This window comes from Pristis pectinata, chromosome 14 (assembly GCF_009764475.1).
Source record: "Pristis pectinata isolate sPriPec2 chromosome 14, sPriPec2.1.pri, whole genome shotgun sequence".
NCBI lineage: Eukaryota > Metazoa > Chordata > Chondrichthyes > Rhinopristiformes > Pristidae > Pristis > Pristis pectinata.
In genome coordinates this window covers 37379359-37406016 of record NC_067418.1, presented here as the reverse complement: position 1 = coordinate 37406016, position 26658 = coordinate 37379359, and the positions used below count along the sequence as shown (strand labels likewise).

The following is a 26658-nucleotide window of genomic DNA, read 5'->3' as shown; positions in this document are numbered from 1 at the left end:
GTCAGAGGGAAAGATTCAAGAATGTGCTCAAGTTTCCTTGAAGAAGTACATGCCCACTGACTCCTGACAATCTCTGACCCATGTCCATTCAAAGCATAGAAGGAGTATTTGGGTTGGTATTGAGAAAGTCATCCGTTGTGTTGAGAACACAATTCTGTGTAAGTGGCAGAAACAGCCACCACCTTACAAACTACCCACCCACCCGCTCCATCAGGTATTTTTTGCCCCATTGGTGGGAGAGCTGTGTTTCACACATTGGCCCCATCAGCCTCCTCAGAACCACAAATGTAGAGTGGACACAAGTCATCACCAGCCCCAAGGACTACCTAAGGAGATCGTGTTATATTAATTTCTGATCACAGGAACACTATGGATGAGGAAAGTCATTCAGCTCGATTTAGTTTGTCCATCAAGAACAATCCAAAGTCATCCCATTCCAGGGTACAATTGATTCTTAAATAATTCCAGGATTTCACCTCCACTATTTTATCTGCTAGGTTAATAGGTTAGTAACTTTTCATATGTAAATTTAGCTTCTTAGAATTTTATAACTTGCTCTTGGAAAGTTTGTTGCTCCCAATTTTCCTATGAATGTTTATATTAGAAGAGCTCAGTTTGCATGTGCTTTTGTTTTTCTCACAAATTCCTGTTCTGTCTACAGTACTTCTACATTTTACAGGATTTTTAAAAATCAGGTAACAGATAATGTTTGGATTTTAAAGTCAATTTTTTTATAAGTAGCAAAAATGAACATAAAAATGTACCATTAAAATGCAAATCAAATCAGCAAGGGGAGAAAAACCTCTATCCCTTCAAGAGCTCTGGCAGATACAAATCTTCCCAAGGTACTGTACACGTGACTTAGAATTTAAGCATCAAACTCCTGTATTTTCAAACAAATGGTAATTGCATTATCAGCCATTAATAATTTCAACATAATTTAAATAATGTTTAAAGCAAGAGCCTTCTTAACCATTAATTATTCCAACAAAGAAGCAATGTTTCCAATGCCTTGTGGCCAATAAAATACTTATGAAATATGGTTACTATATAATGCGGTGAGTTTGTGGACCAGATGATTGACAAGTAGATCTAATTTGTGGTCTCGAGATAATTGATTTCATTGCTGTAGAAAGAAAGGATTAATGAAAGTAACAAAAAGTCAAGCATGTGGGCTTGATCTCTAGAAAAAACAACCATGTCATTGAACCTAATGGTATTTCCCTGTCACTAAATATTCTTCATTGTAAGAATACTCATAAATAACAGAAGTTCAGGGTTGGTTACAGAAGCAGGGCCCTGGTCACAGCTCTTCAATTAAATTATTCCTATGATCAGCATTTGCTGTTTTACAGACTCCAGCTAATTCATTACTTGGATTATCACATCCTCAGTTGTCCCAAGAGCTTTCAAGTGAATTACAGAACTTTTTAACTGTCTTCTGAAGGGGGCAAATGAATAACATGCTCAAAAACTCCAACATGTTTTGCTCATCATCTATTTTTTCTTGAACCCATGCACATGTGGAACTATTGGACTCACTTATTTAAACAGTTCCTTCAATATAAACTGAAGGAAAATCCCTGCCCATGTCTGTACCAACAAATATATTTCTGGCAATATGTATTCATCTTAATTAAAAATAAGGAAACTTGGACCAAGAATTTCCTGTTTCTGTTCACTGGCCAACATTTCCCCAAAGAAGTGGACAATAAAAATGTAACCAAAATAATTGTTCAGTTTTGTGTTTGCAAACCACTATGCTTCCATTCGTTTCTTCTTAGTAGTCTAAGAACTTTGCTCCCAAAATAAGCATCAGGAGGTCAACATTGCTTTACAGTAATTTGTCTCCAGCAGAACCTTTCTTCAAAGTTGACCGTTGCCTGTTATCAAAACTGTTTGGTCATTGACCATAACACATGCAGTCATGACCAGAGATCACTGCTACTTTCCCATTGCTGCACTGTTAGTGCTGCTTCCTAGGGATCTAACCTAGGATCCTTCCTAACTCTCACCTACAGGCTTCTCTCAGTGACATTATCTGAAAACGTAGCATCATTTTCCACATTTCTATCAATGACACCCACCTCTACCTCACCCTCATGGCCACGCTCCCCCCCCAGTCATCTCCAGTTTGTCAGACTGCTTGTCCGACTGAGTAATGGAGAGGCAGAAATTTCCTCCAATTAAGACTCGGAAAGACTGAATCCACTGTGTTCAAGCCCTGGAGCTATTGAAGAGAGCCCGGTCTTTTACAACTGTCTTAAGACTAAATCATATGGATTTCTACTTTGAACATGAGAGGAGCTTAACCCTGAGAGAAGCTCTGATCAATATACTTTATCATCTCTGAGAATGCTCATTTCCACCCCTGTAACCTTGCTTGAATCTGACCCTGTCTGATGCTCCTGTAACTCTCCCATCCTTTATCACCATAGTAATCTACCATTTTTCACATCACAATAAGGATATTTCCTGGGTGCCTTGCCCTCTGTAAACCCATGCTAGCCATGTACTTGCTGACTTATTCTGGCTCTTGGTTAAGCAATGGGTAATTTTAAAATTTTCATCCTTATTTTCAAATCCCCGCCCCCTCCCTATTTCACTGTCTGCTCCAGCCCTCTGGGATATTTGGACTCTTCCATTTTGGGCCCATGAGCGCCCCTGATTTTAAACCCATCACCACTGGAAGCCACACCTTGAACTCACAAAGAGCTAATCTTTGGAATTGCCAATCTAAATGTCTCCACCTCTCTTGCTTCCCTTACAATTTATAACTGACTATTTTGACCGAGTTTTAGTCATCTATCCTTATGTTATTCAGTGTCAAATCTTGCCCAGTAAGTACTTGTGAAGTGACTTGGATATAATTACTCTATTAGAGGTGTGACATGAGCATGTTGTTGCTATTGAATAGTGGACAATTGCAAACAGATTAGTCACCAGGGCTGCCAGTTATAATCCAATCATCACATGCAGCTTCATCAAATGCAATCCCCATGCATGCGTTCAGCACTGCTGGCGCATTTTGAAAATTTGTTTAAAACACATATTCATTGCTTGTAATTGTGATCGTGTTTAACATTTTTAAAACCTGTAAATTCCTTCAATTTTCACACACATTTATTGCCAGGTAGTATGTAGTATCATATCGCTACTACTATAGCACTAAGAATCTCTGTACTACCACCTATGCCTGAGATGTTGATGTTTTGTTTGAGATGCCAAACTATTATTGTCAATGTATCATTACTATCGGAGGATGAAGTTCCAATGTATCAGAATATTATAAATCTACAGCATGTGAGGAGGTCATTTGGTCCACCTTGTCTCTGCTGGCCAAAGGATAGCTACCCATCTTAATCCCAGCTCTTGATTTGTAAATTTGAGAACTACAGCTCATCAGGTACCTTCTAAACCTGATGAGAGTTTCTGCCTTAACCAACATTTAGTAATGAGTTCCAGACCTCTGCTACCTTCTGGATGAAAAAAATCTCATCAACTCTCCATTAACCCTGATACCAATTACCTTAAATATACAACCTCTGGTTATTAACTCCTCAGTCAAGGGACTTCTATTCAGTCTATTTAGACCCCTTAAAATCTTCATCAAATCTGCATTCAGCCTCCACTGTGCCATTCAGTATTTCTGTCAGGATGTTCACCAGCCTGTGTGCAAAGCTCTGGTTGGTCTAACTGATATTTTGTACATTTCTAGCATGATATCCCTCCTATTACATTCTCAGTCTCAGCTAAAAAGAGACCGATATTTAGCTACCATTTTTCACATCACAAAGCATGTTATAGGCAATAAAGTACTAACTGAACTCTAGTCTCTGTTGGAGCATAGGAAGTGCAGCAATACACAGCAATGTGATAACTTGTAGCTAATCTGTTTTAATGATACTGATTAAAGAATTATTATTTGTTAAGGTATTGGAGATAACTTCCCAGCTGTCATCTTGTACGGTCCTTGGGATCTTTTACAGCCACCTAAGAGGGCAAACAGGGCCTGGGTTTTCCATCTAATGCAATGAACAACACCTCTGACACAATCGCTCTCTCTGTGCTACACTGGAATGTCCATCTGTTTCTTTGTCTTCAAAGATTTGAACCCACAACCTTTTAATGCAGAAATGAGTGCTTCAAGTAGAGCCATGGCCTGGGCCATGCTGTTTCTTCAAGTGTAGTTCTGAGTGAAGTCTTTCGTCATGGGCCTGGCTCCGAGCGCATCAGTGAGGCTCCGGCTGGCGCACAGCAGGGTTGGGCCTCCCCCAGTGCAAGAGGTGATGACAGCAGAGGTCCTGCCTCACTGGTTGTCAAAGCCACTGGTTAAATTGAATGTTCTGTGATTGCATTTGTTGTTCACAAAATATTCAATTTACTGTCAAAATTTTAAAATGTTTAAAAAAAATTAAAATTATTTAAAAAAATGTAAGTGAAAAGAGTTCATACACATACTTAAAAACAAATAAAATATTCAAGCTAAGTTAATTAAATAAATAGAAATCTTTACTAATCTTTCTCATGACAGCCAATTCCTCTCATTGATTTCAATATGCCGATTATACTTGCCCCGGGTTAACCAGGTGGGGGTTCAGTGGGCTGGCAATGTCTGGAAGCACACACTATCCCATTGGATTTCATGAGGAGATCAAAAGAGCAGCACAGAAGTCCCATTCCTGGTGTTCTGCTGAGTGTAAGGCCGCACCACAGCATCCACTCATGAATTGCCTAGTTATGGTCTGTTCACTGGCTGACCTGTCACAATCTCAGAAAATTTGCCTTGCTGGCCGTCTCCAATTACATTTCTCTGCATTGATTTTTGTTAGTAACTTCACTGAGAAACTGGCCAGCCCATTGATATCTTCCTCAGTCTGTAACTTTATTCCTCAATAACAGCTACAGAGCAGATTTTTGCATCATCTGTGAACTTCTTAATCATGTCCCCTCCATTTAGGCAAATCCGTACTCCAACCCACTAAAACATCTGTCAACCATTACCTTTTGCTTCTTGCTACTGAGCCAGTTTTGGGTCCAACTTTCCTTGCATCTATTGGGCCTTGACTTGAACAGATCTAATTGTGAAGTTAGACCTTGCCAAAAGCTTTGCCAACAACCATGTAGATTACTTCAGACACATACGCTCATTGATTTTTCTAGGTATATCTAAAAAAATTCCAATCAGATCAACATTAATATCAGCTAATGAGATGTCCACTTACTACTGTCATTGTGTGGCGGTCAGTTTTTTACCACCAGTGAATGTGCAACTATCATGTTTGAGATTGCATTATCAGCATGTGATGATCACTGGGTGTCCTGCTATTCTTGGGAGAGGCATTTTATTACTACCAATGTTTGAGATGGCAGTCTCAAAATGCCATAAAATACAATTCTTGAATGAAGCCTCAATATATTAAAGTGAATGAAGTGTCCATATACTACCCTCACTTTGAGTTGTATTACAATAAATGAATAATGTGCTTCTATTACTTTCAATGTTTGTGGGTACTGCGTACAAGATACCAAAATATTAATATATTTCTGTCACATTGTTACTGCCCAGTTGCCGACATCTTGCTCTCAGCGTTTGGAATATCAGATTATTGCTGTCAATGTATGAGATGATGGTTCAATCCTGCCATTGTGCATTTTTAAAAATATAATTATTTAATATAACATGTTATTGTCTATGAGATACAAACATATGACTATTGCTATCACTGCATGAGATGTCAATATGCTGTGTGTGAGCTGCCTACATTACTATAATTACATGAGGTGACATTATGTTACCATCAGTGAATAGGGTATCAACATATTACAGTTGGTCTGCAAATATCCTACCATCAATGAAGGAGTTCTCATACTTGATCTTATTACAGCCTTCACCAACACATGTACAAACAGGATGACCTCGAGAGGTGAGGTGAGAGAGACTGCCCCTAATTCTAAGGCGGCTCTTGAGTCAATAGCAATCAAGGGAAAACTCTCCACTTGCTAGACCCTAACCATCTTACACCCCAAAGCATTTCCATCACCTACAAGGCACGAGTCAGGAGTGTGATGGAACACTCTGCTGCTCTAACAACATTCAATAACATCCAGGACAAAGCAATCCACTTGATTAGAATGCCAATAAACATTCAGTCCCTCCACTCACTGTGGCTACATTGTGTCTACAAAATATGCAACAATAACTTGCCCTGAATTCCTCCATAACACAAGAGTGACAGAGTTGACAATGAATAAAAGAGTTGCATTATGTACAGATTGCACCCAGCATAAGAGGTGTCAATATATACTGGTCAAAGAGTGAGATTTCAATGCAGTACCCTCATTTGTGAATCTATTTCTGTCATAGTGTGAGGTTTCAGTATATCACGGTCAGTCTGTGAGGCATCAAATCATTCAGCAGTAAGTATCTTACTCTCAGTTTATGATATCTACATTGCTCTCTGTGTACGAACTGTATAGCTCTGATTATATTAATAATGTTGGGTTAATTTACAATATATTACGGAAGGTTATCAAAATAATACTGAGAGAATATGTATTAGTAGTTTATAATATATATACATTTCTGTGCAACATATATTTGGTGTCATATATATTGGATGCCACTATATTACTGTCTTTACTTTTGGTGTTTGAATTTTCGATGGCTGATGTGTAAGTTTACTGTTGCCATTATGTGATATACTAGGTTGTGTCAGCGTGTATTCTTTGGTATTGGTATTGGTTTATTATTGTCACTTGTACTAAGGTACAGTGAAAAACTTGTCTTGCATACTGATCGTACAGGTCAATTCATTACACAGTGCAGTTACATTGAGTTAGTACAGAATGCATTGATGTAGTACAGGTAAAAACAATAACAGTACAGAGTAAAGTGTCACAGTACTTTCATTGTATGAGGTGTAAATATATTGCAGCCAATATACAAGGCACCAGTTTCTTAATACAATTAAGTGATGGGTCAGATTTTCTTCGCGTGTTAGATGTCAGTGTTTGAGGTGTCACTTCGTTACTGTCAAAGTTGGACATGCTATAAATCCGTAGACAAGGCCTCAGTGTACATTGTCTGAAGCCACTGTGAAGAGTAGGCTTGTAAGTTATATAAATATATTACAGGCGCATGTCGCTCTTCTATTGTGAGATGTCACTTTAGTTGTGTGGGGTGTTAGTTTATTGCAATCAATATGTGACGTGTCAGCTTGTAACTGTCATTGTATGAGGGACGAACATATTGGTCAGTCCAAGTTTAATATTCCCATTGTGTAAGGATTCCATTTATTACTGTACTTAGGGTGTCAATACATTAATGTCTGTCTATTCAATGTCAATTGTGTGAGCTGTCTCTATGTTACCTTTATTGTATGAGCTTTCAGTATTCTTACTGTATGATTATGACATGTCATTATTTCAGTTTGTCAGATGATAGTGTACTACTCTCATCCTAACATATTACCATCAGTATTGGGGGTATCAATATATTAGGTTTGGTGTGTCAGGATACAGTGCATATTGTTGTTGTGTGAGGTATATGAATATATCACTATCAGCGTGTGAGGTATCGGCATATTACTCTCAGCTTGCATACTGCTCCCAACTGGGATAGCATTTTAAAATTGTTGTATTATTATTGAGAATGGGCATTGGGTCAACATCTTACTGTCAGTATTTCTGGTATCTTGCTGTAAGTTTGCAAGGTCTCAACATATTATTTACATTCTGTGAGGCATCCACATTTTCCTGTCTGATTATCTCCTGTCACAATACTACTGCCAGTATTTGAGATATCAATTTATTATTACCATTGCATAACATGTCAGACCATGTCAGTACATAAGATGTCAATAGATTACCGTCAGTATCAGAGGAATCAATATATTGTTCTTGGTGTGTAAGCTTTAAGTGAGTGTATATTATGTCAATGTGTAAGAGTCTAATATTAAAACTGTCCATTTGTGAGAGGTTTCACTGTATCACTGTAAATATATTAAATTCAGTACGTAAGGTCAAATATATCACCATTGATGCTGATTTATTACTATCAGCAAATGAGCTGTCATTACATTTCTGTGAAAGCATTTAATGTCAAAATACTTCTGTCTGCATTTGAGGTCTCATTATCTGATGGGTTATTTTATTACTAGCAGTTTGAGAGATATCAATATATCTTTACCAACCTGTGGAGTGTCAACATATTATAGCAGCATAAGAGGTGTCATTGTATTGTTGATACTATTTCATGTCATTTTACTATTGTCACTGTTTCAGTATCAATATGACAGTCCAGATCAAGGTCCTCTTTAGCCAAAGGTTCCAGAGAGAACTGCCAGCTGACAGCACTGACTGCGTGGGTCAGTTCACTCCTGACCTCTGTATCTGCACTTTGCAGCAAGTAATTACAAGTACACGGAAGGTCAGATGGCAGCATTCCTGATCTCTGGATTCAGAACTGAGTCTGGGAGCATAGTTCAATAATGCTGAAGTTTTACACCAACCAAGGACAGCATATGTAATATGATCCCGTTCACTTGAATGGAATCACTGATCTAGATAGAAAAGGTGATTATTATTTTAATTATGACAAATCCTGTGAATTAATTTTTCAATTACATGTGTTTTAAAAGAAGTGTATTAGATTTTACTTTTCTAATCTATTTCATAAATTATTTAAATCTATTTCAGTTCTTTGAAATGTCTCTGATTATCATGATCTGTCCCTTATTGTTAAGGGTACAAAGTGCTAATCTATTATTATGTTTATAAAACATCAATGTATTATAATCAGTGAATGAGATATCAACTTATTACTGTTAGTGATGTTGATGCATTAGTCATTATGTTAAGTGTAAATGGATTACTATGAGTGCATATGGTATAAATATATTACTATCCCTTTTTGAGGTACAGGTGATTTATTGTCATTGTGTGAAGTACTAAGTTATTATTGTCAGTGTATGGAGTCAATTTATTGCCATTGATGTGTAACACCATGTGAATGGCATTGAGCAGAATGACTCACGCTTGGCTGGGTCAGTACCCATTTCATAGCATCATAGGAAGAGGAGTACGCCTGTTCTGCTATCTAATTAACTTCAGCTCAGTTGACGTTAGCTTTTAGGGGTGAAATTTGCACTGTGAAGAGGTGCTTTTATTCATCACCCTGAATGGTCTTCTGGAGTACCCATTAATGCCCCTTTTCAGAAAATGCTCCATGAGAGAGAATCATTTGTTTTTACTTCCTATCAAGTAATCTAATCATAAGAGTCGCCTCAGTTAGATTGTACCTTATCTGCTATACTCAGGGAATACAAGAATAGACTCTGAAACCTGACCTAATACTCTGGCCCAATTGTATCACAGAGATACAGAGCAGCTTTGAAAGGGTGGTGATAATATTTAGTTAAAGTGCGTAGCAGCAATTGTATGATTTCTTGTTGAACAAACGTCAAATGTGTTGGATTTTGTTTGAAATCCCAGTGATTTCCAAAAAGATTTATTACTGTGCTGTAATTAGGTGTTGTCATCCTAGGAGCCTCTAGAACAGTTGAATCAGATTTAGCATAGGCAATCCTTAAGGTAGAAACTAACATAAGTAGAAGGATGACTTCTCAACTGCATTAATGCACAATGTGCTCCTGATTAGCAGTCAATTCTTGCTGCAGTCTGGACAGTTTAGTCAATAGGAATTGAGTGAAAAATGCACTGGAAAAAGATAATATTTATTTTCCTTGTGATTTTGTGTGGATTTTAGAGATCAGACGAAGGCCTGTCACTATCAATAACTCCATTTCAAATATCCAGTACTTATCAATGCTCCCAGGAAAGGAATAGAATATTTAGATACAGAGGAATCTTTCACTCAATTGTCAAACAACAAATTCTCACTCTCCTCCTTCACTATTATCATATCTATGAATATATGACCATACTGGACAATAAAAGACCAACAGGTCATTTAAGGCTATCTCATAAGTACACACAAATCATACTCACCTGCAGCCGTGCAATCTCCTGGAGTAGAAAAAAACAAGCCAATTCAGAGAGGAAATTTCATAACAATCAAAGCTAATCCTAATTCTGAAGACCACAACAACATTTCAGTCATTTGTATGCAGTAGTCTCTGCCCCAAAGGGAAGCAGATTCTGGTGACAATCAAAAGAATACAGGAAGTCAGTCGTCACTACCCAAACCATCAATCTGTCTCAATAGTTGACTATTCTCTGGGAAAGAATCACTTACCATCTGACCTAGTGCTATTGTTGCACACTTTTCTGGTCCAGCTTAAAATACCTAATTGAAATATTTATTCCACCTCAACATACTCTAGTGCCCACATTATTTAATGGACCTTAATCAAATTATCTCTGATTCCACTCTCCGAGCAGCTCTTTAAGCCTATATGGGGAGTTGAGATGTTGAAGACCATGCTTAAGCCCATCTCTCTTTCTTTTCCAAAGCCTTGAAAGTAGAGAACCCCTCCTATTACTTCTGTTAACATGTATTATAGATAGTGCTGATGACAATTTTGATCTCCCTAAAAATTTTGCAAAATTAAACCAAAAAAAAATTTACAAGTAGAGCTAGGGTATTTAGCACACGGAGCTAAAGGACTTTCCCTATGGCAACCACAGCACAGTGATGGAAACGGCTACCATGGAGGTGAGGGGAAAAGTATGGGAGGAGGGGGCATGGTGCTTCCCAGTGGGCCTGGGACTGTCTTGGGAATGAGTTACATGTTACGTGCTGTCCCATGTCACTGTGAAGTGTAGGCTTGCCAAGACACCATTGGCCGCTGCATGAAGTTTACAATATATTTCTATAAAAAAAGGTTACAGTTAGGAAAGGGAGTGCCTATGAATTATTTACATAAACTGGTCATTGAAAAATGAGGCTTGAGAATGCTATGCGATTTTAAAGGGACCCTTTAATTGCCATCTCATTTTGAAACCCTAGGCGATGTGCTCCTACTTTCTTTGTGAGTTAACAATGAAGGTCATAGGTTTCCCCCAAAAGCTCCAATTTCTGCCAGTGGTGGAGGAAACATGTGCTGAGCAGCCTCTGACATTATTAGCTACAAAACTCACATTAGGCAAACATCACCTATGGGAAGCTGAAATGCACCAGGAACTGTCCATTTCAATTTCCTTTTGGTCATTATCAACCCAGAAGTGATTACTTGCACAACCTAAAATGAATAGATGGGTTGAGTTTCTAGGTATCAATATTTTCCATGTAAAGGGAGAAAACCTTGACATAGGAGCCTAGACTTTGCAGTAAACGATGAGTTGACCACACTCACTGCTAACCCATGCTTGGTCCTTTCAGTGGGAGTTTAAGTGGAGATGCTCCATCAATTGTGGACACCCTTCCTGTTAACATGGCCTATTACATTAGGCAACCAGGTGGGTGGATTTAGAACAAGCATCCTCAGAAAAGTGTTGACAGCTTGCTAAATCAGGTCTCCTGAGAAACCCACCACCAAATCTGTCACAAATTTTGAATGGTTCGTAATATAAGTGTAATATACACTTGTTTAAGTTATTGATATTTTAAAATAAGAACTGAAACTCATAAAAATACTAAAAAAAATTAAATAAACAATTTTAGTAAAATCTAAAATACTACTTGTTACCTTTTAACCCTTGCAGCAGATTCAATATAGAAGTTGTCCCAGCACAAAATTGAACCTGGTATAGATCGATGGAACAGGTCCTCCTCCTTTTCTAATGGAGAATTGCCATGACTTTGTGCTCCCACTGGAGGAATCAAGTGTCAAAGCACATTTGTGGAAAAAACTTTGAACAGCTGGTGGCAACTTCAGGCCTTCCATTTTCAAACAAAAACCAAAGCTGATGTGGGGAAACTTTGGCAGAAATGCAGGGAGCTACTGGCATTTTCCCACCGAATCTGAGCCAGTATTTTAACTGAGACTGTCTTCTCAACCAATAAATGCAAGGCCAACATTTATTGCCAATTCTACTTACCCCCAAAGAGGTGGGGGTGACCTGCCACCTTGAACGCCTGAGGTCAAGTTGGTAGAGTCCCTCCCATAGTGTTATTCGATAATTAATTCATAGACTTAAACTGAAGAAGAAAGTAGTGGTATGTTTCCAAGTCAAGATAGCGTGAGATTTAGAGGGAAACTTACAAGTAGTGGCATTCCCATGTGCCAGCTGCCTATGTTTATCCAGGTAGTGGAGGTTGCAGTTTTGGAAGGGGCTGTCAAATAAGCTTTTCTAAGTTTCTGTGGTATATTTTGCAGTTTTGAGAGGGTTTTGCAGCCACAGTGAGCCAATAGTGGATGGAGTGAATAAGTAATGGATTGAGTGTCAGTCATGGTGGTTGCTTTGTTCTTGATGGTGTCAGCCTTCTTGAGTGTTGTTGGAGCTGCACTCAACGAGACAGGTGGGGAGTATTCCATCACACTTCTGATTTGTGCGTTGTTGTTGATTGACAGGCATTGGGATGTCTGGAGGTAGGTGCAGTGCTGAACTTTTGAACTGCTCTTATAGCCATAGTATCCATGTGACTAGTCTTTTTAAATTTCTGATCAATAGCGGCTCCCAGGATATTGATTGCAGGGAACTTGGCAATGATAATGCACTGAGTTACTCTCCCTTGTTGGAGATGGTCATGTCTGCAACTTACATGGCACAAGTGTCACTAGGCATTTACCAGCCTGTGCTTGTCTGGTACTTGGTACTTGCATTCACAAGCTGCTTCATTATCTGAAGTACTGTGAATAGAAATGGACAATTATCAACAAACATTATCACTTCTGCCATGGAGGGAAGGTCTATGATGAAGTAGTCGTGAATGGTTGGACATAATACGATGTCCTGAGGAACTCTTACAATGATTTCCTGGATTAAGATTAACCCTCAACAATAGCATCATCTTATTTTGTTGTAGGTATGACTCTAGCCAACAGATATTTTCCTCTAATGACTTCAGTTTTGTCAGGGATCCTTGATGTCACACTCATTAAAGGCTGCCTTGATGTCCAGGGCAGTATCTCTCATCTTGCCTCTGAAATGCATTTATTTTGGACATGTTTTCTGATCAGTTTGCTGCTCAGGGTAAATATCTGGATTGGATTTGTCCTGTTTTTTATGGGCAGACCATACCTGGGCAAGTTTCTACATTATCAGGTAGATGCCAGTATTGTAAGTGTATTGGGACAACCTGGCTGGAGATAGGTAGCTCTGGAGCATAAACCTCAAGCACTATGCACTGGTGCTGCCTGGTTCCATTACTTTTGCTATATCCATTTATCTCAACCACTTATTGGTATCATGTAGAGTGAATCAAATTGGTTTAAGACTGGTTTCTGTGATGGAGACCTCAGAAGGAGGCCAAGATGGACTCTATCCTTAACAGTTCTGGCTGAAGGTGATTGCAGATACCTCAGCCAAATACAAATCTCTACCATCTCTAAGGAAGAGGATGTTCTTGGAGCCTGTTCCTCCATTAACTATTTAATCATCTGCCTGACTGGATGTGGCTTTGATTTGACCCGTTTGACTGTGAGGTTGCATAGCTCTGTCTGTTGAATCCCAGTTCTTCTGCTTAATGAATATATAGTCCTGCACCGTACCTCATTTCTCCCCCAGAACATTCTACGCAAAGATGCATTTCACTGTGTGTTACGATGTACATGTGACTAATAAAGAAATCTTATCTTATAATTCTGGCAAATCTTTCTGCATGGTCCATTGTTCATTCCCCCAACTTATTGGTAATGGTACAGTGAATGATATGCCACACCATAAGTTACCAATTATATTGAATTACATCCTACTGCTGATGATGGTCCATCATGCCTCATGATTGCCGGTTTTCAACTGCTGGATGTATTCTGAATCAATCCCAGTCAGCACTATGGCAGTACCACACAACACAGTGTCTTCGGTGTGAACACGGACAGATGCAATTCATCAGTAAGATTGGTGAGGATAAGGTTACGTTTCATTATTACCTGTTGCAGCATCTGACAGTTTTGTCCTTCAGCTGCCTGCCATCTCAGTCAATGGTGGGACTACCAAGCTCCTGTCAATAGTGGTTGTTGAATTGCTTTTCTAAAACCTTCTCATTCCCCTTGCTAACATTATATGGAACAGCGTACAGGGGGTAGATAGGATGAGTTAAGCTTCTTCCATGTTGTTCAACATGAGTGAGTGTTGATTCCATCATCTGAACATTTGGTGGTAATCAGCAGGACGTTTGCTTGCTTTGTCTGCCTTGATGCCTTTGACTTCTTGGGCTCTAGAGTCAAGGTGATGACTCCCAGCACCACTTTTACTCTGAGTGTCTATCACTGTCCCATCACCTATTATGGGTCTGCCCTGCTATTGGGCTAGGGATCGTGCTGGAGAGGTCTGAAATATTGGCTGAAAGGTATGGTTTCGTGAGCACAACTATGTCAGGCTGTTGGTTAGCTAGTCTGGTCATCACCTCACCAAATTTAGATATTAATCCATGATGTTCATTGAGAGGCCTTTTCAAAGTCAACTAGGTTGGGAGTATCTTTTCCACACCTGATTCCAGTGCCAACATTAATGCTGGGCAGTCTATGCAGTTAAATTCTTAACAGTATGTAATAGGAGCAATTTGATACATCTGACTGGCTTGCTGGGCTTTTTCAGAGGGCAGTCAGGAGTCAACCACACTGCTGTGGGTCTGGAGTCCCATGTGACTGGATGAGGATGGCAGGACATTGGTGAACCAGATAGGTTTTTATTACAATCTGGTAGTTTTATGGCACATTTATTGCTATTGGTTTACTCTAAAGGAACTTTGCCAAAGTTTTGCAAAAATAAAAAAATACTGCTCTATTTTGTATGAATTGTTTTGTGAATGTTGCTTTGGATAGACGTGCATGGCTTTGGCCGTTAACATTTAGAAAGTGATGTACTACAACACCCATATAATTTTCATTCCCATGTTCTATTTCCTGAATTCTTTTCTGTTTGACACATCAGACTTTGCGTGATGGTGCTAAGTGAGATAGCCAATTATTGTTCAGTTAAAAGAACTGGGTTCATTCCACAAAGGACTTTCACAGCCCACAGATGATTGAAACTGCTATCTCTTAAACCTAAATTAGATTTAAACATGGGTCCCAAAACTGAAAAATAATTGTCTAGTTCCAGTCTCTTCACCAAAGTTGAACTAAGGTCAAGCAAGAATGCTTACAGCAGCTGTTAAAATGGCAATAAAATAAGTTCTTAGCTTCTTTGATTTTGTTGGGGAAGATAACAGAATGAAATATACTAAGGAATCATTAAATAATAGGGATCCTCAGGGAATGGATTAAGTGCTTCAATAGGACAGGCTGTCAGTCTTTCACTTTGGATAGTAGGTTCACAACCAGCTCAAGATGGATGTTCAGTGATGGCAGGAACTGGGGGTTACAAGAAGTAATTATTTTTTCTGAACTTTGAGGCTCAGCTTGATGTACCTTGTGGTGCGATTTTACCGTTCCAGTATATCCTTTCGTTCCTGACGGGAGTGTTTGATGGCATAGTTTAGAGGAAGTCTTAAATCCCCATTTATATGGAACTGCATGCAGGGGGTAGATAGGATGAGTTATGCTTAATACCTTTCTGTTTTGTCTTTTCCAGTTAACATAGAGACTGCTTTACTGTATCTGGGACAGCTGTTCCAAGGGGAGTGGCTGGCCTGCTCCAAACATAGATCAAAAATTGCCAAGGGAAAAGAACTGAAAAATCTCCTACCCACCTGAAACAAGAGTACTTGACGCTGACTCTAGGTGACTTATTTAGCAAGTGTCATTTCCAATTAGAAACTGAAAATTAATAAAAGAAAGCTCATTGAAATGAAACAAATGCTGAATACACCCTGGATAGTGTAGTGTAATCCCTCCATACACGTTCGCCTCACACATGAACTCCCCCTCGTGGCAGGCTTGGACACGGGGTGGGGGGGAGTGGTGGGGGCAAGCTCTATGAAGCATGCAATTTACATTACATAAATAATTCAATGTTACTTCTATCGCAGAACTACTACGGATCTCTACAAATACTTAAACAGCACCTGACCACTCTGCAATCTCATTAGCAAACAATAGATTTGATTTTAATATGCTGCAGCAACAGAATGGAATCAGACAGCTGATAGTCAATGCCCTAACATAATTCATGGTCATAATTTTGCTGAAAAAGCACTATATAAGTATGTTTGACATAATGCTAATTTTGTGCCATTACATGTTTTTCCTTGGGTTCTTTTCTCTCTTTAAGAAAGAAGATTTTTACAGATTTACATAGGATAGATGGAGAGAAGTTGTCTCCATTAACAGGTGGCTCAAGCGATATAAATTTAAGTAATGGCTAAAAGATATGGATGGGGGTGTGAAAAAAACTTTTAATGCAGGGAGGGATTATGATCTGAAACTCACTGCCTGCTAGAGTGTGGGAACAATCGATTCATGCTTTCTAAAATAAAACAAATTGGCACATGAGGAGAAATAATTTGTAATGGTATTGAAAGCAGCAGGAAACTGCGACTGACTAAGTTACAGATGACAAGGAGCTGTAATAGATCTGATGGGCCAAATATCCTCCTCCTGTACCATAACATTCTATTTTTCTATGATCCTATGAAACTATCCAGGGATTTCTGCTTCTGTAATCACCAGGACACAATTCTTCTGCTTGTGTAAATGTGTGAATGGAAAACCATGGGCTGGTAAGCTACAAGTCAGCAACCCCATTCACTGATCCTAGCACCATACCCCACAAATAAAAATACAGATATCCTTCGACTTACAATAGGGTTACATTCTGAGACAATGATGCATAAAATCTGGTTGTATTCCAACATTCAAGAATTTTAATTAAAAATGCCAAAAAAATACAGCAATACAAATTTTGTGTCCAGTTTGGACACAAAATGCAACTATTTTAATACACTTATATTTTACATTTCAAAATTTTTATGTGATTTTTTTATTTAATCAAGGCAAAGGAAGGAAAGTGGAAACGACCTTAGGCATGTTATCACTGCCAAACGTCTCCGCTTCAGACACAGAATAATCAGATGCAGAGCAATTTCCTTTATACTGGTCCAACAATATGCCCCAAGGTCTAAGAAGGTATTAGAGAACAACTGGGCGACATTTTTCACTTCCTTAATCATAGATTCTCTAGATCAGAGTCATTGTAGTAGTAAATCATAATGTCCTAAAGGTATGGAGAATATTTGAAAAGCAGCGGCTAAAGTATAATTAAGCCCTGTACAAAAATTAAGAATGGTAATAGGAAAGTCAAAACGTGAGTGATTGAATGGAAATGTTTAAGTTAAAACAGGAGAAAAGAAACTTTCCCAGGCTAAATGTAAAGGAAATTTAGCAAACGGAAATGTAGCAATTGTATCTATTTAAACAGGAGATGTAAAGGATACAAATTAAGTATACCTCAATAAAGGTAAAAGCAAATGTCTCAAAGATCACGGTTCAACAGAAAGAGAGTGAAATTATCTCAGCTTTAAAATAGGGAGAGAAAAGTTTGCATCAATAACATGGAAAACAAATTCATGGAATGTATAAGATTTTTTGTATAGAGCAGTTCATTATTGAATCAATGAGGGAATAGGCTATTTTCAATATAATTTTGTGCAATCATAGAGGGTTAATTAATTATCTGAGTTAAGAGGCCTTTAGAGAAAGGTGATCGTAACATGATAGAATTTTATGTGAAAATTAAAATTGATTTAGTTCAATCTGAACCCAGGGACTTAAATCTAAAGAAAGCAAACTATGAAGCAGCAATAGGCTATGGTATATTGGGAAACTATATTAAAAGGTAAACAAGTAATGGCCAACAATTATTAAATTTATATATAGCTTACAAGGAACATTTACATCCCTTTAAGATACAAAAAACAGTGGGAAATGTGGTCTAACCATAGCTAATGAGATGGTGTTAGAGCAAGAGAAAAGGAACATACTGTTGTCAAGAAGTGTAGTAAACCTGACGATAGGGAAATATTCAGAATTCAACAAAGGAAGACCAAGAAATTGATAAGAAAGTGGCAAGAAAACAGACTGTATACGTGTCTGTAGGTATCTAAGAGGGAAAAGATTAGCCCAGTTAATGTGGATCCCTTACAGTGTGAGACAGGAAAAATTAGATTGGAAGATGAGGAAATGCCATTTTCACAACAAAGGACTCAGAGAGTTTCCTGCAGATAATGGAGAGAACAGGTCTAAAGTGAATGAGAAGCTGAAAGAAATTAGCAGAATTTAAAAAATGGAGAACTAAAACTGAAAAACTTAATCCCCAAATTGAAAGGCGGCAAATGTGACTCGTTTTTAAGAAAAAGGGGAGAGAGAAAGTTAATATCTACAGACCAGTTGGACTGTCGGTGGTAGGTTAAATGGTCATGGTAACAAACACTTAGAAAATAGGTTTGGGCAGTCAACATGGAAAAATGTGTGACAAATTTATTAGACTAACAGAATAGGTGAAGGGAACCAATGGATTTTCAGAAAGCTTTCTATAAGATGCCATGAAAGAGCTTATTAAACAAAGTTAGAGCACATTAGAGTGCAATAATATATTGCCTTGGACTAAATTTTGACAGTGGACAGAAAACTGGTAATAGAAATAAATGGGTAATTGTTTTGGAATGGGTGGCTATGACCAGTGAGGTGCCATGAGAATTGGTATTGGGGCCCCAGCTATTCGCAGTTTATGTTAGTGATTTGGATTGGTGTAATATTTTAGTTTCCTGACAGCAGATTTGAGGATGAGGTAGAGAGGCGTCAGGGGGTTATGGACAAGCAATGTAAACCAGGACATGGGAGGTGAAATATAATGTGGAAACATGTTATCCATTATGGTAGAAAAAAAGAAGTTATCTTTAAATATAAAAGTTTGAAAGATACTGGTGTTCAGTTGGACCTGCATGACCCTGTACACACATCACTGAAAACTTATGTGCAAGCATAGCAAACAACTAGGAAGTTAACCAATATGTTGGCTTTTATTGCATGAGGATTTGAGTAGAGGAGCAAAGATGTCTTGCTCCAGTTATATTGGGTTCTTTTGAGGCCAAGTGTGGAATATTTTGTACGTGTCTGATCTCCCTAGCTAACAGAGGATATATTTGCTATAGAGGAAATGAAATAACGGTTTAGCTGGTTGATTCCTGGGATGGTGTGTTTGTCCTGTAAGGAGAGATTATTCAAACTAAGACTATATTCTCTTTGAGACATGGAAAGTTTTTATGCGGCTTGACCGAGTAGATTTGGTGATGGCTTTTCCCATGACTGAAGTGTCTGGAACCAGGGGTTACAGTCTCAAGATAAGAAATTGGCTATTTAGGACTGAGGTGAAAAGAAATTTCTTCAAGGAGGTAGTGAATCTTCTACCCAAGAGTGCAACAAAGGTTCAGCTGCAGAGTTTATTCAGTACATGGGTAGATTGATTCAATTTGTGGATATTAAAGGAATCAAGAGAAATGGGGTTAGTGTAGGAAAGTGGCACTGAAGTAAAAGATAAGCCATGATTTTATGATCTGAATAATGGAGCGGGCATGAGAGGTCAAGTGACCTATGATTGTAGACATGGGAAAGAGGTTGTTTAAAATGGCAATTGTCAAGAAATCTATCAATAGACCCATTAGACAAGCTAAAAGTGAGCTAAGAAAAATGGTATTTAAAGTCACCATCATAGTAATAGGATATTAAAGATAAAAATAATAGTCATTTGAAAAATGGAGACAAGTTGGCATTGGAGAGTGAGAAACAAAGGAACATAGTTAGAATATAAGGTGGTGGTCATTTAAAATGGAGGTGTGTAGAAGTTTCTTTTCACTGAGGTTGGTGAATCTCTGGAATTCTGTACTCCAGAAGGTTGTGGTATTTGAAGTATTTAAGATGGAGGTCGATCATTTTATGAAAAATTGAGGAATCGAGCGTTATGGGCAACCAGCACGGAAGAGAAGTTGAGGCCAGTGCAGATCAGCCATGATCATATTGAATGGTGGGGCAGGTTTGAGGGGCCAGGTGGCCTACTCCTGCTCTGATTTTCTTCTGTTCTTGTGTTCTGTAAACAATTTACCATGGTTTCAAGAAAGGAAGTGAATATTAAGATTGTAAAGTCAATAGAAGGTGTTTAGGTCAGTTCATTTTAATTCAAGAGATGGTAATGAAGAAAATATTCAAACTTATGGCTGACAAACCACTAGAGTGAGATGGTTGAATCTTTGGGTTCAGAACAAAATGGTAAAAAATATGATCAGTGCAGAAAAATGTAAAAAAAACTGTAAAATTTGTTATAAATCTATTATCAAATTGAAAGCCTAAAGAGAAAAAAATGAAGAAGATGAAATAACTCATGAAGGAGAAATGGAGATAATGATCTAGCAAATAACAGGATAATCAAATGTTGCAAAATATTTGGTGAAGTAGAACTTTGGTAGGAGATTGGGGATGACAAAATTCCAACTGTTCAAAAATGGAGTATTGGTACATTAGGCTTCAGTCTACAATGTGGTTAAACAAGCTAATTGGGATCAATCACTGCAGTTTTCTGAAAGGAAAGTCATTCTTGGTGTATTTAAACTCTTTGATGAAATAACACAAGGGAATAAATATAGGAAATCTAGTGGAAGTAATTTTGTATGGATGTTCTAAAAGCATTGGTGAGGAGTCACATGGGAGGTGCTTGGCAAAGATAAATTCATGCAAAATTAAGAGGAATATTGCCAAATAGGTAGATAGAAGGAGATAAAGGAGTAAGTTAGTGTTTCAGACTGGAAGAGTATGAGTAGTACCTTACAAGGGGTTATGCTGGGATTGTCTGTATTTGTGGTCAATATATTTTGAGCTTCATTATACTTTTTCTATCAATTTTCTGATTATCAATTCCTATTTATAATGGAAACTGCCTGCATAAACTACTTCCACCATAAATGCACTTTCCTGCAAAACACAGAGTAATTTCAGTTAAGTTTGTTGGTGTAAAAGTATTTTTTGCAGTACAAGCTAAGAAATTGGGAAATGCAAAATTGAGGCACTATATTGTATAAATAATAGTGAAATCAAAGAGTGAACATAACAATAACACATAGTGGTTATGCTTTTAAAATGGTGACTGAGTTGCATTTGCATACCTTGGTCAGAAATTTCTTACCCTTTAAATCTCACATCACCTTAAGACTATAGCTGGCCTTGATTCCAAAGTGAAAGATTTACTCATGTACTGCTTTAACTTGGGGGTGGGATGGGGGAGGTGGAAGTAACAAAGTTTGAGGGAATCCCAGATTGCAATAAGGATTACAGTCTTGGAGAATGGCAATCAGATGGCAAATACAGTTTAATATAGAAAATTGTGAGGTTTGTATATTTTGGAAATAAAAGACCGGAATCATAAATGATATAATTTCAAATGCAGCAGGCAGATAAATGAACACTGCTTACAGTGCACATCCATTAAGAAAGGCACAGTCATGCAGCTAGTAGATAGAGCTGGTCCAGTTGCAGCCTCACAGCTCCAGTAATCTAGGTCCAGTCCTGACCTCAGGTGCCTCTTGTGACAGCACAGGTTCCTCTGGGTGTTCTAGTTTCCTCCCACACCCCAAAGATGGCAGGTTGGTAGGTTAGTTGGCCACTGTCAATTACTCGATGTGTGTCAATGAGTGGTAGAATCTGGGAAGTGTTAATGGGAATGTGGGGAGAATAAAATTCAATTAGTGGAGGATTGGTGAAAATCAGTGCGTGATGGTTGGCACAAACTCAGTGGGCTGAAGGGCCTGTATCCTTGCTACATCTATGACTTTATGTCAGTGCAAAGAGATAAGCACCATAAGAAATAAAAACAGAAGCTATAGCTTTATAAATTGTGCCTTAAATATGCAACAAAAAAGAACATAAATTTGAATTATACAGGAAGTTTAATTATTTTGTGATATTGTGCGCGTTTTTGGCAGCTCATTGCCTGGAGAATAGAAACACAGTAGAAGTAAGCAATATGGATTCAAGAGAATACCATTATGAAAGGTAGTAGTTTCAAAGCCTTTGAACACTCTACCCCCCAATATTGTGTGAGGACCTTCATGGTAACTGTTGCACTGGTTCAAGAAGTGGGTCACTACCATCTCAACAGAAATTAAGGATCCTGAGAAATGTTGGCCTTGCTGGTGATGCACAAAAAATGCATTAAAAAGGTGTTATTTCTGCCCTCTAATGTTCTGTAATTTGGTGCTTTAGAACAAAATTACTATCAGCCATGTGCTTTGGGCCCCAACAGCACCAGTATCTGGACTATCAGTTCAATTCTATGTAGGGTCAAAGCTGAGAGAGTTGACTTTTATCTCAAAAATCTGCTTGATTTTGATCTAAGGTTCCAGGGGTGAAAGGACACCAGGTGACCTATTGCATGATCCAATTTCAACATTAATATTCCTTTAAAGAGGCACCTGTGGCAAGAAGTTGTTTCGTTAAGTGGCCTGAGAAGGATGAGAGGCTGGTCACATGCATGACGTTAAAACTAACGTGCCTTGTGGTCCTTCTCCCCCAACAATCCCACTCTTATCTGCAACCCACCTCCACCGTCAACTAGATAAAAGGTTGCGCCTGACGTATTTTCTCCTGAAGAGATTGCTTCTCATGGCCGTAGTGAAGAATTAGCAGGCTAGATACTGTCATGTTATTGATTTAGCGACATTGAGAAAGGTCAAATGAAAAACTACCTAACCTGTTCAAAGCTCTTTCCAAACACCGCCCTCCATATTTTTATTCTCCTTCGAAAGAAAGCAGTCCATGCACATTCCCCTCTCCCCCTCTCCCCCTCTCCCTCCCCACGCCCAACCCAGTCCTTGAGAATGCCGTTCAGTACGTCTGGTCTCGTTATTAATGTGCAGTTATCTAACTTGCTCTGTATCGGTCCCCAGTGAATTGTGAATTCATTCAAGAATAAGAAGACCATGGAAATGCGACAGACGGCTAAACAATTCAGTGTAAACGGTCTTAGGTTTTCACTAAATGTGGAATTAATTATAAACATTGATTCCGGAGAGGTCCATCCATATTATCATTTATGCCTTCGTCGTCAAACTCTTCCCTTATTTTTTTCTTGTTTCTCGCACTGAATGGACACTTGCCCCTGTATGCTATCGACAACATTGCGTTAACTAAGCCCAGGTAACTGTTACATTGCTACTGAAAAGAACCCTCTCTGATTGATGTTGGTTGGGGCATTCTACCCATGAAGGTCATTTGTTTCTAGGGATAAGGAATCCACACCAGCTCCAGCAGCATTTTGTGGACAATCGAAAGGGCAAGTCTCGTTCTTGAGCTATGCAATGTTCAAGAAGGCGCATTATTTCAGATTCAAGGTCAAATGATGACATCGTTGTCTGAGCAGTGCATCAAACCAAAGGGTTAACTTCCAAGCTTCAAAGAATCGCTGCTGGGCGACGACGTTGTCTGTCTGTGTTCTGCGGCTGGTTTAATCAGCTATTCGCCTTTCCCACTGCAGAGATTTCAGGAAAATCGGACGTAGTGCCAGGTACCACCTGCTGGAGCATCGAGGAAACACTCACTGCTTCCTGACAGCTTCGACCTTGCCCCTTGGTGCCTTTCTCCAGGATTTTCTGTAGGCAGTACAGTAAAATAACACGCAGAAACATGTTTCTGGTGCAGTGAGAGGTAGATGCATGAGAGGAACTGTTCCTTGAAATAACAACGGAAGGAATCACATTAGACATCTTGGAAAAAACATCCCAGTGTCTCTGGTGAACCTTCCATACAAGCACATACAAGGGTTGATGTGCTTTGTTCAGGATGGACCTTTGTGCACGGGAAGGAGAAGGAATGACACTGGGCTGGACGCAAATCCAACAAGTAGTATGTAAAAATAACTGCGAATAACTAGAGATATATAAGATATACGCATACATGTTTGTTTACATGCTGTCTGTTTCACTATCTGTATTTTCTGCCTTCTTCCCATATCCCTGAAACCATACCTAAATTCGTTCAGAAACCAGCGCAATAAACATTCTGTGTGCTAGCACATTAGCAGGAGAAACGTGAATTAGATGCGGCACTTCAATATCGGTTGCATTGTTAGTTAATACTGTTACTAATTTTGCACTGTGTATATCAACCTACCAGAAATCTGATTCTTAGCAAATGTGAAATAAGTGGTTTTATTCTTTGGGCGCTAAGGTGTTTGAGTTGTTTGAGTGCTTGTCCGGAACATACAGACTGCCATCAGTCTCCAAATAATCTGCAAATCGATAGCCTTCATTTTCTGAGGCCAGCGATATTAATGTATCACAACATCTTGTACAACAATAACAAAAAAACAGGTTTTAAAGCTGGGGCCTCATCACAGTCGCTCTCAGGAGCTTTAAGACTGGATAAATAAATACCAGCAATTTTACGTTAAACCTCACGAACTGTAGAACTGCTGAAATGTACACGGGCACTTGTGGATGTTTTTACTGTAATGGTGCTTGGGTCTTTGCAGCAAATATTGTTGTGTTATTCTTGCTATTCTAGCCCTAGTTTCTTAAAAAATAGAAAGCACAATGTCGTGATTCATTATCTCCCTTCAGTAAGATGATCCATAATTCTTTTTTTTTCAAATGTATTTAAAACCAGGACGTGAGGTTACAGTGGCGACTCTTGGATTCCTCTGCAGTCTGCACCCACAGTGTGCGCCTGTGGAATATCAATGAGCCCCAATTTGAAACGCACTCCTGCTGTGCGTAACTCCGTGGCTTCGATCAGAAGGACTAGTTCTCCGAAATAAAAGAACCCCCGCTTTCCAATATACCCAGATGCTTGAAACCCGTTCCAACAAGCATACCAATTTAATTGACAATTACCAATATTTGTATCTTTTTAAAAAATAAATTCCCACCGGAAGACAGTCCCTCGGCAAAGGTTACCGGGTGCTGAAAAAAATGGACTTTTGCGCTCATTTGAACCACATATCTGACTCCTCTACCCACAGTATGTGCCGAGCGAGGTTACATCTATTGGTAAGTCCACGCAGTTTTGCTACAACCACGACCTGGCTTCATGAACCTGCTGCAATCTGCAATCTTCTCATACTCGCTGTACCAAAGCGGGAGGTACAGAATCGCAGTCTGGTTTCTCCTAGAATCCTCATACAATGATTCTGCATTCCCAAGCACTCCATGTAGTTTACACCGTTGTTCTCCCTTCCACACATATCTCCAGCCTACCCCCACCGCCCGCGCCTCCCCAAATCGCTGTTGTTTCTTGCTGCTAACAATATTAATCAATGGAAACTTGTCCCTTATATTCATTAATTTAAGGTGTTTTCTAGAAATTGAACTCCCCCTACCCATTCATTTGACCACAGGTTCTTGAGATGTAGTTCAGATGTAAATGCTGCAGAGCTGTGTTGAGTATTTTCCCTTACCCGTGCATATTTAGAGGAATAGGGGTCTTCAAAGAGAGCCCAGAATGCGGCGTTGCCATTTCCTCCACCAGCCGGCTTTCGCTCCGGCTTCAGGGAACAGTCTCCGATGGCGAGGCGCTTAGTGTCCAGCTCGTCCTCCGACGTCCCCGACCCCGTCTCCTCCGCCGCCGCCGTCACCATCGCCGCTGTTGAGATCGGGAGACTCGAAGCTGTCCAGAGCCTCCTCGGCGTCTCGGTGCTGCCGGTAAGTCATCCATGCAGCAAGGCTCCACGTCAGTCTCATCGATACCCCAGAAGGCGATCTCCTCCTCGTACAGGGGTCCGCACACGTCGGCCGGGCAGTGCAGTTTGCCGTGCGGTAGTAGTTGAGGATGTGGAGCGAAGACCCCCGGGTGGCGGTCGAAGAAGAACTCGCCCGCCTTGGGGTCGTAGTCGAAATTGGCGAAGGCGCCGGGCTCGGTGAGCCATGCCAGCCGAGTGCCGGGCAGGGTCTTCAGGGTGCTCCGGTACGTTTCGTGCCTAGTCCCTCCCACGTTTATCACGATGCGATCGTTGTCGTCGCCCTTGCCCATCTCCTCGATCAGACATGTCGCGGAGGGAGGTCGCTTCCCTGGTGTGCTGCCGCGGGAGGTGGAGACGTGCACTGAGCTGATCATTCAGCACCGCGGACAGCGGCCAGGCATCCGTCCGCCGCCCCTCCGCCTTCTCCCCGCCTCTTTCCTTCCCCCCAACGCCGACCTTTCTCCTTCTCCCCGGGCTCAGGTTTAACCACCACCTCTCCAGCGCAAACGGATCACACAGCTTAGGTATTGATCGATCAGGTGTTGCATTTACATTGTTGGGCTCGTTGGAGGCCGGCGCTGCTGGAAGGAGGCGAGCGAGAGGAAGAAAAGACAACGCATTGGAAGGAGGAGCTCACTGCTCTCCTCTGGCAGCAACGCTGCGCAGCCGTGAATTCAGGTCCTCGCCACCATCACCCCCCCCCCCCCCCCCCCCACCACCACCACCACCACCACCACCACCCCAAACACTATCAACGCCTCCATCAGGCACCGTGCGCCGTCCTAGAAACCGTGACAGCTGTCAGAAGGTTGTTTCATGAAACGCACCGACATCTAGGTGCACTCCCAACTAAAAAAACCACAATACTGCTCACAAATAGAGATGTTTTACTGTTCCAATCCAGGGCATTTTTGAGGCCAAGCTTAAGAT

General features: G+C 39.8%; 1 protein-coding gene across 1 annotated transcript in view; it reads right to left on the bottom strand.

Annotated features, from left to right (window-relative positions):
• LOC127577751 (potassium voltage-gated channel subfamily C member 1-like) overlaps nt 1–26349 on the bottom strand; it is a 55848-nt gene extending 29499 nt beyond the window's left edge. The window contains 3 exon segments of the mRNA XM_052029277.1: nt 25447–25618; nt 25620–25702; nt 25704–26349. Coding sequence (XP_051885237.1) covers nt 25447–25618; nt 25620–25702; nt 25704–26102 — 654 coding nt within the window. The 5' untranslated portion in view covers nt 26103–26349.
• Nucleotides 26350–26658: the final 309 nt, after the last annotated feature.